At 37.7% G+C, this 13,421-nt stretch overlaps 1 protein-coding gene across 1 annotated transcript in view; it reads left to right on the top strand.

The window, feature by feature from the left end:
• LOC120315406 (dynein heavy chain 6, axonemal-like) overlaps positions 1–13,421 on the top strand; it is a 169,826-nt gene that overhangs the window by 12,832 nt on the left and 143,573 nt on the right. The window contains exons 11-15 of the mRNA XM_039359700.1: positions 332–532; positions 4,382–4,502; positions 7,983–8,134; positions 9,099–9,251; positions 12,328–12,579. Coding sequence (XP_039215634.1) covers positions 332–532; positions 4,382–4,502; positions 7,983–8,134; positions 9,099–9,251; positions 12,328–12,579 — 879 coding nt within the window. The remainder of the gene's footprint in view (positions 1–331; positions 533–4,381; positions 4,503–7,982; positions 8,135–9,098; positions 9,252–12,327; positions 12,580–13,421) is intronic.

The raw sequence follows: 13,421 nt of genomic DNA, 5'->3' as shown, positions 1-13,421 counted from the left end.
TTATTTATTAACATGACTATCAGTGACACTATACAAATGTGACTCTGATTTTGATTCGGCTTTAGTATTACGTATGAATTTTGGAAATGTATTTCAATTTTAGGTGGCATTCATGTTTTATGCATTATTATTATTGTAATTTAATACACACAAAAAACCAGTCTTCATATTCTTTTTTAAGAAGTGAAAATGTTTAAAATAGAAAACTAGAGACCTAGCATTCAAAGTGAAAGATTCAACGGTATTTATGTGAAGAGCTCTGAACATGCTATGCAAACCTTCATCTCTAGCATAAACATTTTAACTGATTTTCTTCTGTTTGGTCAAACAGGATACCATGGCAGAGATTGTGTCTCAGTTTCAAGCAACTGTGTTATCTGTTGCAAACCTTGTTCCCGATCAATATTTTGATGCCTTTACTCGTCCTGTTATTAACAACAAAATTGAAGAAAAAACATGTGGTGAAGGACCAAGCTTATCAACAATGTTTAAAGATGATAAACATCTTCAAAATATTATCCTACAAATAAAGGTACACAACACCCTTGTTTATAAATTTAAATATTTCATATTGCAGAGGTATTCAAGTAACAGTTTCAGACCTGATTGATTGATTAACAGAATAACAAAATAACAGAGTTGGAAGGGACTTGGAGGTCTCGTAGTCCAACCCCTTGCACAAGCAGGAGACCCTATACCACTCTGGACAAATGGCTATCCAATCTCTTCTTAAAAATCTCCAATGATGGAGCACCCACAACTTCTGAAGGCGACCTGTTCCACTGATAAATTGTTCTCACTGTAAGGACATTTCTCCCTAATTCTAGGTTGGTTCTCTCCTTGATTAGTTTCCATCCATTGCTTCTTGTTTTGCCTTCTGGTGCTTTGGAGAATAGGTTGACTCTCTCTTCTTTGTGGCAGCCTCTCAAATATTAGAACACAGCTATCATGTCACCCCTAGTCCTTCTTTTCACTAGACTAGCAACCGTTCTTCATATGTTTTAGCCTCCAGCCCCCTAATCATCTTTGTGGCTCTTCTCTGCACTATATCCGGCGTCTCAACATCTCTTTTATAATATGGCAACTAAAACTGGATGCAATATTCCAAGTGTGGTCTTACCAAAGTGTTATAAAGAGGTACTAACACTTCACATGATTTTGATTCTATCCCTCTGTTAATGCAGCCTAGGATTTCATTGGTTTTTTTGGCAGCTGCAGCACACTCCCGGCTCATATTTAAGTGATTGTCTACTAGGATTCAAAGATCCCTTTTGCAATTACTGCTCTTGAGCCTGGTTACACCTACTCTATACCTGTACATTTGATTTTTCTTGCCTAAGTGTAAAACCTTACTTTTGTCATTACTTCTCCTTTGAATTGGTTGCTATCTGTCTAGGGCCATCCCTTGACACCTCCAATTTGAATGTGGAACTTCCTTCCGAGTTCAGAGGAAGTTCTTGTTTTCCCACGCCTGTTTACATCTTCAATATCTTTAAATATGTTATAATACTACTTGTGTCTTTTAACAGGTCTATGAAACTCCTTGTTAAGTTTCTTTCTGGGATTTTTGTCTTTGAGTCATTTTTGACTTTGAGTCTTCTTGACAAATTCCAGTTTGTTCTGACATCCAGTTTGCTTTCTTCATTTATTGCGGTCACCTTTGTCCTTAATAACCTAAGTTCATTCCATAATTAATCTGGTTCTATATCAAGGAGAATCATGACTTCAACGGAATTCCTTATGTTCGCCTTCAAAATGCTGGGTATATGCTCAAGATCATATATTAGAAACTGATTGACTTTTTTCTTCTTAAGCTTAACTTGGAACTTGCATATGAGCAGTTTGTAATTTTTTTCCACAGTCAGCACCTGACCATGTTTTGGATGCTATAATTGAGCTCTCCCACCTCCTTTTTTTAGTAATAATATCTTCAATTTGATTTCTATATAGCCCTATCTGATAATGTCCAAGTATAGAGGAGTCATTTTGGTTGTTTGAAGACAGGGTCAGCTATGAACTGGCAGAAATTGCTAAGGTGGTCTCCTGTTTCTTAAGCCATACAATCTAACTACATTTTCCTCTTTAATGTTTCCAACTTTTGCATTCTGGTCTCCAATCACAGAACAGCACTTCTTGCTTGCATGTTATGTCAAATTTAAATTGAACTTGATCATAGACATAATCAATCTGTTCTTCTGCATTGGTGGTTTGGGCATAAACTTGGGCATAAAGTGTTGCCCACTAGGTCTAATAAATATTACATTATTATATTATAGCCAATTACTATTCCTACGGTGCCCTTCCTAAATATAAAAATAACACATTTTTTTTGTTTTTCGTGTCCTGTGTAATAAACAATGTGAACCTCCGACTGAGTCCATCTCAATTTACTTACGCCTAAAGTCATTTCATTTCATCTTATACTGTGTTCATGCTTTTTATGTTCTATGTTCAAAACGTAATTCTATCTTGAACCTTTGGCTTTTCTTTTCTCATATGGCAACATCAGCAACTAGACATCCCAAAGACTTTAATCTAGTTATGTTATCACCACCATTGCTATTCTGAAAGATCTTTAGCTCTTCCTCAGTAGCATGTTGAGTGCCAATGACCTAAGGGCCTATCATCCAGCACTACATCATCTATCAATTTAGTTTTTCTATCCATGTGGGGTTTTTTGGCAAAAATAAAGGAATGGATTTACTATTGTCTTCTCCCATATGGTATGAATTGATGCCTTTGCTATTGTCCCTAAAGTTATCATGTGCCTCCAATATTTCCTATGTTGCTGCTGCCCAATATAGGTGGCTTCACACTTATTCCATTCCTAATCCTTTTCTTCTCTGAGAAAAGTGCTAATATCAATAAATTTTACAGATATTCTTACAACAGCTATTATATACCTATATCTATATATCTAAAATGAATGGAAGACACTATGGAAAGTCAGTGGGCAAAATAAACTGGCTAATAAAATTTCTCTGAATCAAATTATCTCTATCTAATACAGTGGTTCTCAACCTTTTTAATGCCGCGACCCCCAACCAATCGTAAGTCGAGGACTACTCAACCGGTCGTAAGTCGAGGACTACTCAACTGGTGCAGCACCGTTTGCAGAATGGGACTTTTGGCGGGCTCAGCAGGGCAGAGACAGCCTGGACAATTCCTATTGGCTTTTGAAAGCCAATAGAATTAGCCTCTATTCAAGAGAGTCTATTCTATTGGCTTTCAAAAGCCAATAGAATAAAAGGGAGTAGCACAGCTAAGGAAAAGGGGGAAAAAAATGGCGGACTGCGTTGTTTGGCGACCCCCGTGAAATGGTCATTCGACCCCAAATGGGGTCCCGACCCACAGGTTGAGAACCACTGGTCTAATACATGCAAAAGGGAAACAACAGTTGTGGGGTTTATTCAATACTGGAGTAATAATCCACTAATAACAGTGGGAGATTTGTTAATGCAAATTGCAGCTGCTTTGGTGGCTTGCGATAATGATTATAGTCAAAGCTCATTGGTGTCAATGAGAGGTTTCCTTGCAACACAAATTTGGTTTTGGAATAATATTATTCACCTTGCTGTGAATAATACCATAGCAAGAAGTGTTGATAGATCTTTTCCATTATCTATAACTGCTATTTAGGTAATTAATAATAGTTTAGTCCTCAGAAAAAGAATAGTGCATGCTTTACAGCTTTGGTAATGGACACCACAATGTGGAGTCAAATTAACTATGAAATGCATTTATTAGGTGTTCCTTAAAAGCTAAGTGCAAATGAAAACTTAATAGATATTTTTTTTTAAAAAAAATGTTGGATTTGGGTAATGCTTAGGTTCACCTCAACTGAAGATCACATCTTTTAAGAATTGTTCTAAAAAAATAAACATCTGATTAAATGCAGGTTGTACAGTTTCTCCTAATATAATTATATTTCAAGAACATTACTCTATTTAATACATATTCATTTATATCTCACTTTTTTCTGAGAATCTCCTCGTTTTATCTTTACAACAGCAATCCTGCGAGTAAGCTAAGCTGAGTAAGAATGCTTGGCTAATAGCAACATGGTTGTGAGTCCTTAAATCTGGATCTCTCTGGTAACAGTGCACAGTAAAGGCCTACTGAACTCTATTGAACTACTGTCTTTCTACTCTTAAAAACAATTTGGTAGTAAATAGCAAGCTAGCGTCATGATTACTTCCTTTAGGGTAGGCATTTCAACTTAGTTTTATATGCTTGCTATCATTGCTCCTATGTAAGGGTAACACAGCCTAGTAATAAATGACAGTGCAAAATATAAAATTGAAGAAATGAAATAGAACCATCATATGGATAGAAGTTAATCAAAGATTATAATAATTTAAATATCTTTTTCATTTTTTAGGAAACAATTGATTCAGCATTTGACGCAGCAAACATATATGCAGCTACTTTTGAAAAGTTTCGATTGTTTTTCAGAGAAAATGAAAGCCTTGATTTGCAAGCTCTGAAGAAAGAAGAACCTGGTAAATATTTAATAATAATAATAATAATAATAATAATAATAATAATAATAATAATAATAATAATAATAATAATAATAATAATAATAAGCAAGGGTAGTACCAATAGTCATAGGCTCCTTGGGTGCAATTCCAAAACAACTGGAGCACCACTTGAACACCATTGGCATTGACAAATTCGCTATTAGTCAATTGCAAAAGGCAGCCGTATTAGGAACTGCTTCCATCCTGCGACGATATCTGTAATACCATCAAACCTCCACATCTGCCTATCCCAAGTCCTGGGTAAGGACTCGATAGGTAGACAAAATGCCAAATCCAGTCTGAACATCTGGCTGACTGTGCGATGATCGATAATAATAATAATAATAATAATAATAATAATAATAATAATAATAATAATAATAATAATAATAATAAAAAAAGTTGGAAGGGACCTTGGAGGTCATCGAGTCCAACCCCCTGCTCAGGCAGGAAACCCTACACCATTTCGGACAAATGGCTGTCCAGTCTCTTCTTAAAAACTTCCACTGTTGGAGCATTCACCGTTACATTTTTTGCCCTGTTTGGTAAGAAAATCATTTTCTTAACAGAGTGAGTTGTGCCTGTAGACATTTGAAATATCTAAATCAGTGTTTCCCAAACTTGACAATTTTAAGGCATGTGGACTTCAACTCCCAGAATTCCACAGCCAGCAATGCTGGCTGTGGAATTCTGGGAGTTGAAGTCCACATGCCTTAAAATTGTCAAGTTTGAGAAACACTGATCTAAATTATAGAAAATCCCCCGAATGTGGCATTAAACAAGTTTATTTACTGTAGGTGGCAGCATCTAGCCAACTTTGATCAAATTTGGAAATGTTAAGCAGGACCTTGTGGGATGACCATCAGAACATCCCAGAAGAAACATGAGAAGTGACTTACGTAGTGTTGCCTGAAATACATGCAATTCCATAAAGTCACTAGGAGTCAAGTTTAATTTGAAGGAGATCTTATTTTTATTTATCTGAAAATGTTATATTTTTAAAAAAGGAAAAGAGGCTTCCTTTTTCACTTTCCATGGTAAGGTTTTCTTACTACATTCTGAAATAAAGCTAAGGCAACTGTACCTAAACCAATCTTAACAGCCCTTTAAAAGATGGTCTCTGTCTCTTTAGCTACTACGTTAGCATTGCAAAACGGCCCTAGACAAAGATACATCAGATTCAGCATTGTGCAGCTGTGAGTGGTGTGTAGCTGCTCATTGACTATATGTGGTATGATATAGTGGTTAAAATGGAAATATTTGTGAGTGCATCCATAATTAAATTTGGCAGGTTAATGCGTAGTGTTCTGTAGTAATGAACTTTTAATGTTTTTTAAAATATTTTTTTAATCCTGCTTTTTATTATTTTTATAAATGATTCAAGATGGCAAACATACTGAATACTCTTTCCCCCTCCTCTTTTCTCCATAACAACAACCCTGTGAGGTGAATTGGGCTGAGAGAAAGGGATTGACCCAAAGTTATTCACTCACAATTTCTTGGTTTCTAACCTGGTGCCTCAATCACTAAACCAAAACTGCTCTCCATATGACATAAATATTAAAGGATTATAGATAAAGTGTGTGCCTGTATACACATACACACACACACACACACACACACAAAGAATAAATTCTTGCTTTAATGGCTTAATGGGGCAAGGGGTATCTTTTAAGCTGAATGTCCACTAAATATCAAAAGGGATTTTTCTAAAACATACTTGTACATGTGACGATTTAATAATCTGCTTCACTGTGTTTTGGATCACTATTGTCTGAAATTCAGACCATAGTTAGATCCATTAATATTTGTCTACGAAATCTAACATTCTCTCTACCAGTTGTCAACTTTAGGTTTCCTTTTTGAACTGAATTTGATTAAAAATAGAGGGAGACTGCAATATTCTGTTATAGAATGGTTGGCTAATTCCAAGAGCACCTGGCATGCAAAGTGTGTGTAGTGTAGATAATTCTACATTCTTTCTAACTCTTTAATTCACTAGAAGTTAATTGCACTTCAAAGGCAAAATGATGCTTAAGAGGGTACAGAGTATACTTGAAGCATCAATCTGAAAACAAGCCTTTTCCCAGGATCATACTGGAATTGGAAACTGCAATCCACAAAAAAGTCACAACCACTGTAAGGAATTGCGAAACGTTGCTGCACATAGGTGTTTACACTAAGTTTCATGATGAAAAGAATATGAAATATGCACTGCAGTGACACAACATCCTTTTTGTTGTTTGCCTTCCTTGACTTCTTACATCCCTCCATAGATACTTTTTTATCCTTAATCTTTACCCACACCGACACCAAATAGTACCAGTTCGATTGGAGCGACACAAAAATCATTGGCCATGCTGCCACCCGTCACGCTCGTGAGTTCATCGAAGCCTGGCACTCCGCAAGCAATTCCATCAACAGACACATCGACCTACAACCAGCCACGAACCCCTCAGAATCACCAGCTAGAGATAGCACTGACCCTCAACCAACCCACACAAGCCCCCCCTCCCACCAGCAGTTCACCTCCCAATGATCCTGACCTGATATATCCTACCCAACACAAGACTCACTGATGACTTACACCTGACCCATCACAAAACCCTCACTCAACACATCCACACTTGAAGCCCTTATAAACAGAAGAACACAGACACTGACATCCCCTAAACCAGGAGTAGGCAACCTTGGCTCTTTTATGACTCGTGGACTTCAACTTCCAGAATTCCTGAGCTCGGGAATTCTGGGAGTTGAAGTCCATGAGTCATAAAAGAGCAAAGGTTGCCTACCCCTGCCCTAACCTCTGCTGAAGGTGTTACCTAGCCTGGTAACAAAACATTCAGAAATCAACCCACAAGCTCGGAGAATGAACCTTCACCCTCATACCTTTTTGTGCTGTGAGCATGCTTGCTCTCTGAAGTGCTGTTGTACCTTTCAATCCAAAGCTCTTCCCAGTTGTAATAGATGTGTTAATCTCACGAAATCGGCAATGAATATTCCATAGAGGCAGTACCATTTTTTTTTACAGCCACCATTTTTAAAAAAGTTAAAAGCTTTCGCATTTTCCAGATGTTTTATCAGAGAAACACTTACAAAACAGAATGGAATATGCTATTGTTAAGCATATGGCTGGCCTAAAAGCCTATCACTTCTATAAAATTGTATTACTGAGCTGAGGAGATAGTTTGCATCTAGATTTCATAACATTCTGGAATTGGGAGTGGCCGCTTTCGTGCTAAATAAACATTTGTTAATTTCTGTAAAAACTCTCTATAGACCAGACAGGAGAAGATAATCCACTTTGAATGATCTCTGTTCATCACTAAAAAAAAAATCTTTTTTCTAAATAGAAAGGGGAAATGTATTTGTATTCTTTCCCATGAGGAAATACAGTAGTTTTTTTTCCCCAAGCCATCTGTAAATGACTAACTGTATCCTTCTGTTTAAAATAAACAGATGTTAAATTTTTTGCTGAACAACTGGAGAAATATCACAGACAACACAAAGAAGCTTTGGCAATAAAACAAAAGAGACCACTAGGTTTGTTCCTCATTGACGCTAAAAAGTTGAAAGACAAACTAACTCCATCACCAAAGCGCTGTTTGGAGGTAAATCCACATTGCCCTTTAACTTCAGTTTTAATGTTCCCATGCCAGATTAGAAATGAAATGAGACCAATATAAAAATAAGAAAGTTTCTGCATACTAAGGGGGGTTTTCCAGAAAAAAAAGTGTGTGTGAGAGAGACAATGTAACATCAAGGATATATGGATTATTGGTTGATTGATTGCTGATTGCATTTATATCCCAATTTTTCTTTGGAACCTAATAGAAATGTTCCTCCATTTAGTCCCCCCCAATAACCTTGGGGTTAAGGGTTGGGTTAAGACGGAATAACTGGCTCAAAATTATTGTGCATTGAACTCCATGGAAAACCTTGGAAAGAAAATGCTATGGAGTAGAGTCATCCTATTATGCAATCTCCTATGATGGCCTGGGCATCCCTCCCTCCAGAAAAACTGAAATTTCACCTGATCTCGTGCGCTACTGCAATTTCATGACATTTGTATATTCTTGAACAAAATCCTGAAAAAATGTTGATCTTACCACAATTTTGAAATCAAACACCATTTTAGCTATTTTAATCATTTAAAAATAGTTTTAGGGGCATCAGGGGTGCCCCTCGGCGTGTGGTCGGCGTTGACTTCTACTTCCAATAGCTAGAAGACCTTTTGCAAAATTCTGTCATCAATTTAATACATCATGAACCAAAATTTTTATCTATTTTGCCTTTATTATTTTTACAAACAACTCAAGGTGGCGAACATATCCAACGCGCCTTCCTCCTCCTATTTTACCCACAGCAACCACATGAGGTGGGTTGAGCTGAGAGAGAGTGACTGACCCAAAGTCACCTATGTCCATTTAATCATGATGTGGTACTTACTCATTATGAGCTCCGTAGCTCCGTAGTCTTGACTGAAGAATAGTCATGTTAAGTCAATTTCTGTCTAAATATAACTTTTCCTTTTATAATCTGTCCACCGCTTTTAATGATTTCTTTTGTATTTAGGTTATTAATGAAATGCTTCCTGTAATTGCAAAGAAAAAAGTGAACACCATCCTTGCTGAGGCAAATGATGCTAAATTTAAACTTGAGTTTCTGCCATATACAACCACTGAATATGTGGTGACCTTGACATTCCTTGATGAAATACAAGATAGGGTAAGTTCACCATACTGCTTTTGTTAAGTAGCTTGGGCTAACAAGTTTAATTTTCCTGCCAGTGCCAGATGCATTTTGCTTGTTTTTAGATACTCTTGACACCTTCTATCTACAGTTAATAAAACCCATATTCTCATAAGAAAACAAATACTGTAGATCCCTTTGAACTGGGTGTATTTTTTTCAAGCAGTGGCTAGCCAAGCCCTTATACAGTACACAAAGAGAACACATTCGCTTCTCTTCTACATTTGCTTTCCTGGGAGATAAATATAACGTAATGTGCATGATTAAATCAGGTCTTGCTCTACATCCTAGCTGAAATAAACAGGGCATGAAACTATGTATCACAACGGGTTATCTGGCCTATCAAAGAATAATTTTCCTTCACATCTGCGGTGCCTGGTTAGTGATCACCAGATGTTTCCAACATCTTTCACAATCCCTTGCCATTGGCATGTTGGCACTAACTGAAGTAGAAAATATTTAGAAGACAGCAGGATATTGGAGATGTACAGTAAAATCAGTGGAGTTTACACCCCGTCTAGTTAGTCCAGGCAGTACTTGTTTTCAGCCACAATTGGCAAGTCAGTTGTTAAGTGAAGTGATTGTTAAGTAAAAACCGGACTGTGCTTTTGATCTTACTTCAGCTTTCTTTTGCTTTACAGACCTTCAGAGGTCATAAATATGAGGATTGGTCATAAAATCACTTTTTCATCACCATTGTAACTCCAAATGGTCACTAAAACAAGGCAGTTGCTAAATGAGGATTACCTGTATTGTAAAAGCTATAGAAAATCACATTGGGTATATTCATTCAAGAGGAAAAATGATTCTACAATTAGCAGCATCTTCTGCAAGACCAATCAAAACGTTACAAGTCTATAGATTTCCTTTTGGTTATTTGATTCACAGTCAGTGTCTATAGCCACATCAAACTTGATCTTAAAAATGAATTTGCATTATTAGTTTTTATACACAGTTGGTGAATGTCCCTAGGTTTAGTCAAAAGGTAAAGGCACACCACCAATACCATCAACCATTGTATCCTCTTGGATGGTCTCTGGGAGCTGGAGTTATTTGCTGCGGTTTTGCTTCTTCCTCACTGGGCAATTCCAGGTAATGGTGGTAGAAAACAATAGATTGATCTGATGGTTGCCTCATTGTGGGGATCTGTTGGGATCGGTTCCTTTTCCTTCCGTTTGAAGTTGTTTGAGTTCATTTGGCAGGTTAAACTCTGATAGTATTATATCCTGATGATGCTCAGTTTTATATTGTGATTTTGAGCCATGCTGGAAATGTTGCCAAAGTCCTCTTTAGATCTTTAGATCTTGGAAGGTCTGGATGAGAAAGAACAATTGAAATTGATTTCTGGCAAGATAGAGGTGCTATTTGTCTACTGTGATTCTGTGTTGGCCCCAGTGATAGTTGTGAATGAGAAGGCATTGTCATAAGGGAGCGGCTCCTGGAATTGTGGGTCCGGTTAGGGAAACAAGTTGAGGCTGTGGTTAGGAGGCATTTTGCCTTCCCTCTATTTGGATGATCCAGGAACAAAAGAAATCCCCTTCTCCTCCTCTCTTTTCTCTCAACCTGGGAGCCAGTGGGGGAAGGAATCACTGCCTCCACCATGACTCAGAGGCAGGGGCATGTCCAACACAATGAATGTTGTTCTTCATCTTATATAGTATATATATGAAACTACTAGGAGTGGTCATCCCAGTTTGTGGTAAGTGTACTGATGATTCTCAGTTGTACAAGTAGTTCTTGAGTTATGATTACAACGGAGCCTTCCCATTATGGTCACAAGTGGTGATGGCCATTAAGCAAGATGACTGTATTTAATGACCCCCACTCCCTGCTCTCCATGATGCTGTCGTTAAACGAACAAGCAGGTTATTAAGCAGAGCAGAGAGTGGCTCAAATTTGGGAGGCGCTGGGAGGCCTAGTGCAGGCCCAGACCTGACTGCCCAGGCTCTCCCAAAGCTTCCCCCCATCCATGAGGTATCCGGACTCCACTTCTTAGCCCTCAGAGTTCCCACAGTCCTTCAGCTTCCTTTCCACCAACTGACCAAGAAGAAATCAGGCCGGTTGCAGATTCCTTCCCACTCAGGAACTTACTGGATTCAGCCTGTTCCAGACCCAGCAGCACTCTGCTTACCTTTTTGTTTTTTTGCAGCTTCTGAGACATGTGTCCTGCCCAATACGGAACCAGCTTTCTTACAGAGCCAGCCTTGCGGTAAAGCAGGTGTCATTCTTGTGCACCTGTAGGAGGATCCCTTTGTAAGAAGGTCTCCCAAGCTCCGCAAACAAATGGACCCTCCTTAAAAATGGAGAATAGCGCCTGTTGCAGAATAGCACGAATTTGGCTAAATCCAATGCCTAAGGGAAAAGCTAGGTCTTGCTTGTCCAAAAAGCAAAAAAGGAAGGGGCTCTCTATATGTTAGTGGGGAAGTTGTTTCATAGGGTAGGCCTGGCTATAGAAAAGGCTCACTTCCTAGATCCCTGCCAGATGACAACACTTAATAGAGAGGACCTGGAGCAAGTCCAATCTAGTTGGATGAGAATATGACCAGTGAAATGAAGTCCCTCAAGCAACCTGACTCTGTGCAATATAGGGTTTTAAAGATAATGCCTAGTACCTTGAATTGCACCTGGAAAGAAATTGGCATAGCAACACTATAGTAGGGGCAAACTGTGTGGCGCCTCAAACTGTATGCATTACTGCATTCTGGACTACCTGAAGTTTCTGAATAGTTTTTAAGTGTGTCCTCCTGTAGAGTACATTGCAGTAGTCCAAATGGGAAGTGACTACTAGGGCATGGGTGATCATGAGCAGGTAAGTCATTGAAATTATCTTACCCACTCTAGAGAGAGTGAGAGCAAGAAGGAGTGCATTTGAACCTGATTTTTGGATACGCAGTGGGTAACATTGATCTCTTGGAGCAATTTTTATATCCGTTTTTGCCCTATATTTAAAGTGGCATTTTACAACAATTTAGAATCACTGAGTATTGCAAGATAACCTGTCAAAGTATTTGCAAACAAAATGGAAAAATAATTTGTTTTTACCTTCCCTCAGATTGAAATTCTTGACGATGAATCAAAAGTGGTTTCTAAGATGTATCAGCTTATTGAACAGTATATTATACCAACTCCTCCTGAAGATTTTGCTTTGTTTTCAAGTTTGAAGCCAACCATTGTTGCTGTTCGTAATGCAATTGATAAATCTGTGGGTGAAAGAGATGCCAGCATTATTAAATTCTGCCAGCTTCTAGATGAAGATGTTCATGATCTAAATGAAGAAGTTAAAGAAGTTAGACTTCTAGCACAGGTGTTTAATTTAATTTAATTTAATTTAATATTTTTTTTGTAATCCATAAATTACTGAATTATGGTTCGTCACAGCCAGATGTTTAAACTGGATTTGCATTTTTATCCAGCTATCAAGTCCTACTCATGGACTTGTGATAGATAGATGTTGATGTTTTATAGTGTTAAACGTAAGCTGTCCCAAATAAAGCTGCCTTTTACAACTGACCGGTGGTCAATGCCCATTTTGTCAATGCCAATGGTGTTCAAGTGGTCCTCCAGTTGTTTTGCGATTACACCATGGGCCTATTACAATTGGTACTACATGTGCTTTCTTTTGCCACAGTCGTTCTATTTTTATTTGCAGGTCTTTGCAATATATAGTTGTTGTTATTATTTACTAATTATTTATTATTATTAGTTTTGGTAGTTGTGTGTGCTAAACCCAAGATGAATTAGAAAGCCATGCTATGTGCTAGAATCATGCTTTCCTAGCAAAAATTCTCAAGGTTAGCATCATATTTTAACATGTTAAAAAACATGTTTTGGGTAAAAAGGCAATGAAAAGTCTTTGACTAAGAAGCAAGCGAAGCAACTGATAAACCCAATGGATCCAGTATAAGGAAATTCATAAATCAAGTATTCCATAAGGACTTTGAGTTTTTGAATGAAGAAATATGATGAAATTTGATTTCCTTCAGAAAATCTATTTTAATGGTAGACACACATTAAAAGTGATAGAAAAACCTTTACAGCCCCACTTTAAATAGATAGATCTGGATAGAATTTGAAGGCTGAACAGCATGTACAGCATCCTCTAACTCAGGGGTGTCAAACTGCCGGTGCGCAGGCCAGACGCGTCAT

This window comes from Crotalus tigris, unplaced genomic scaffold (assembly GCF_016545835.1).
Source record: "Crotalus tigris isolate CLP2741 ecotype Arizona unplaced genomic scaffold, ASM1654583v1 scf7180000019100.1392032, whole genome shotgun sequence".
NCBI classification, from domain to species: Eukaryota; Metazoa; Chordata; class Lepidosauria; order Squamata; family Viperidae; genus Crotalus; species Crotalus tigris.
This window is presented reverse-complemented; position numbering and strand designations above follow the sequence as displayed.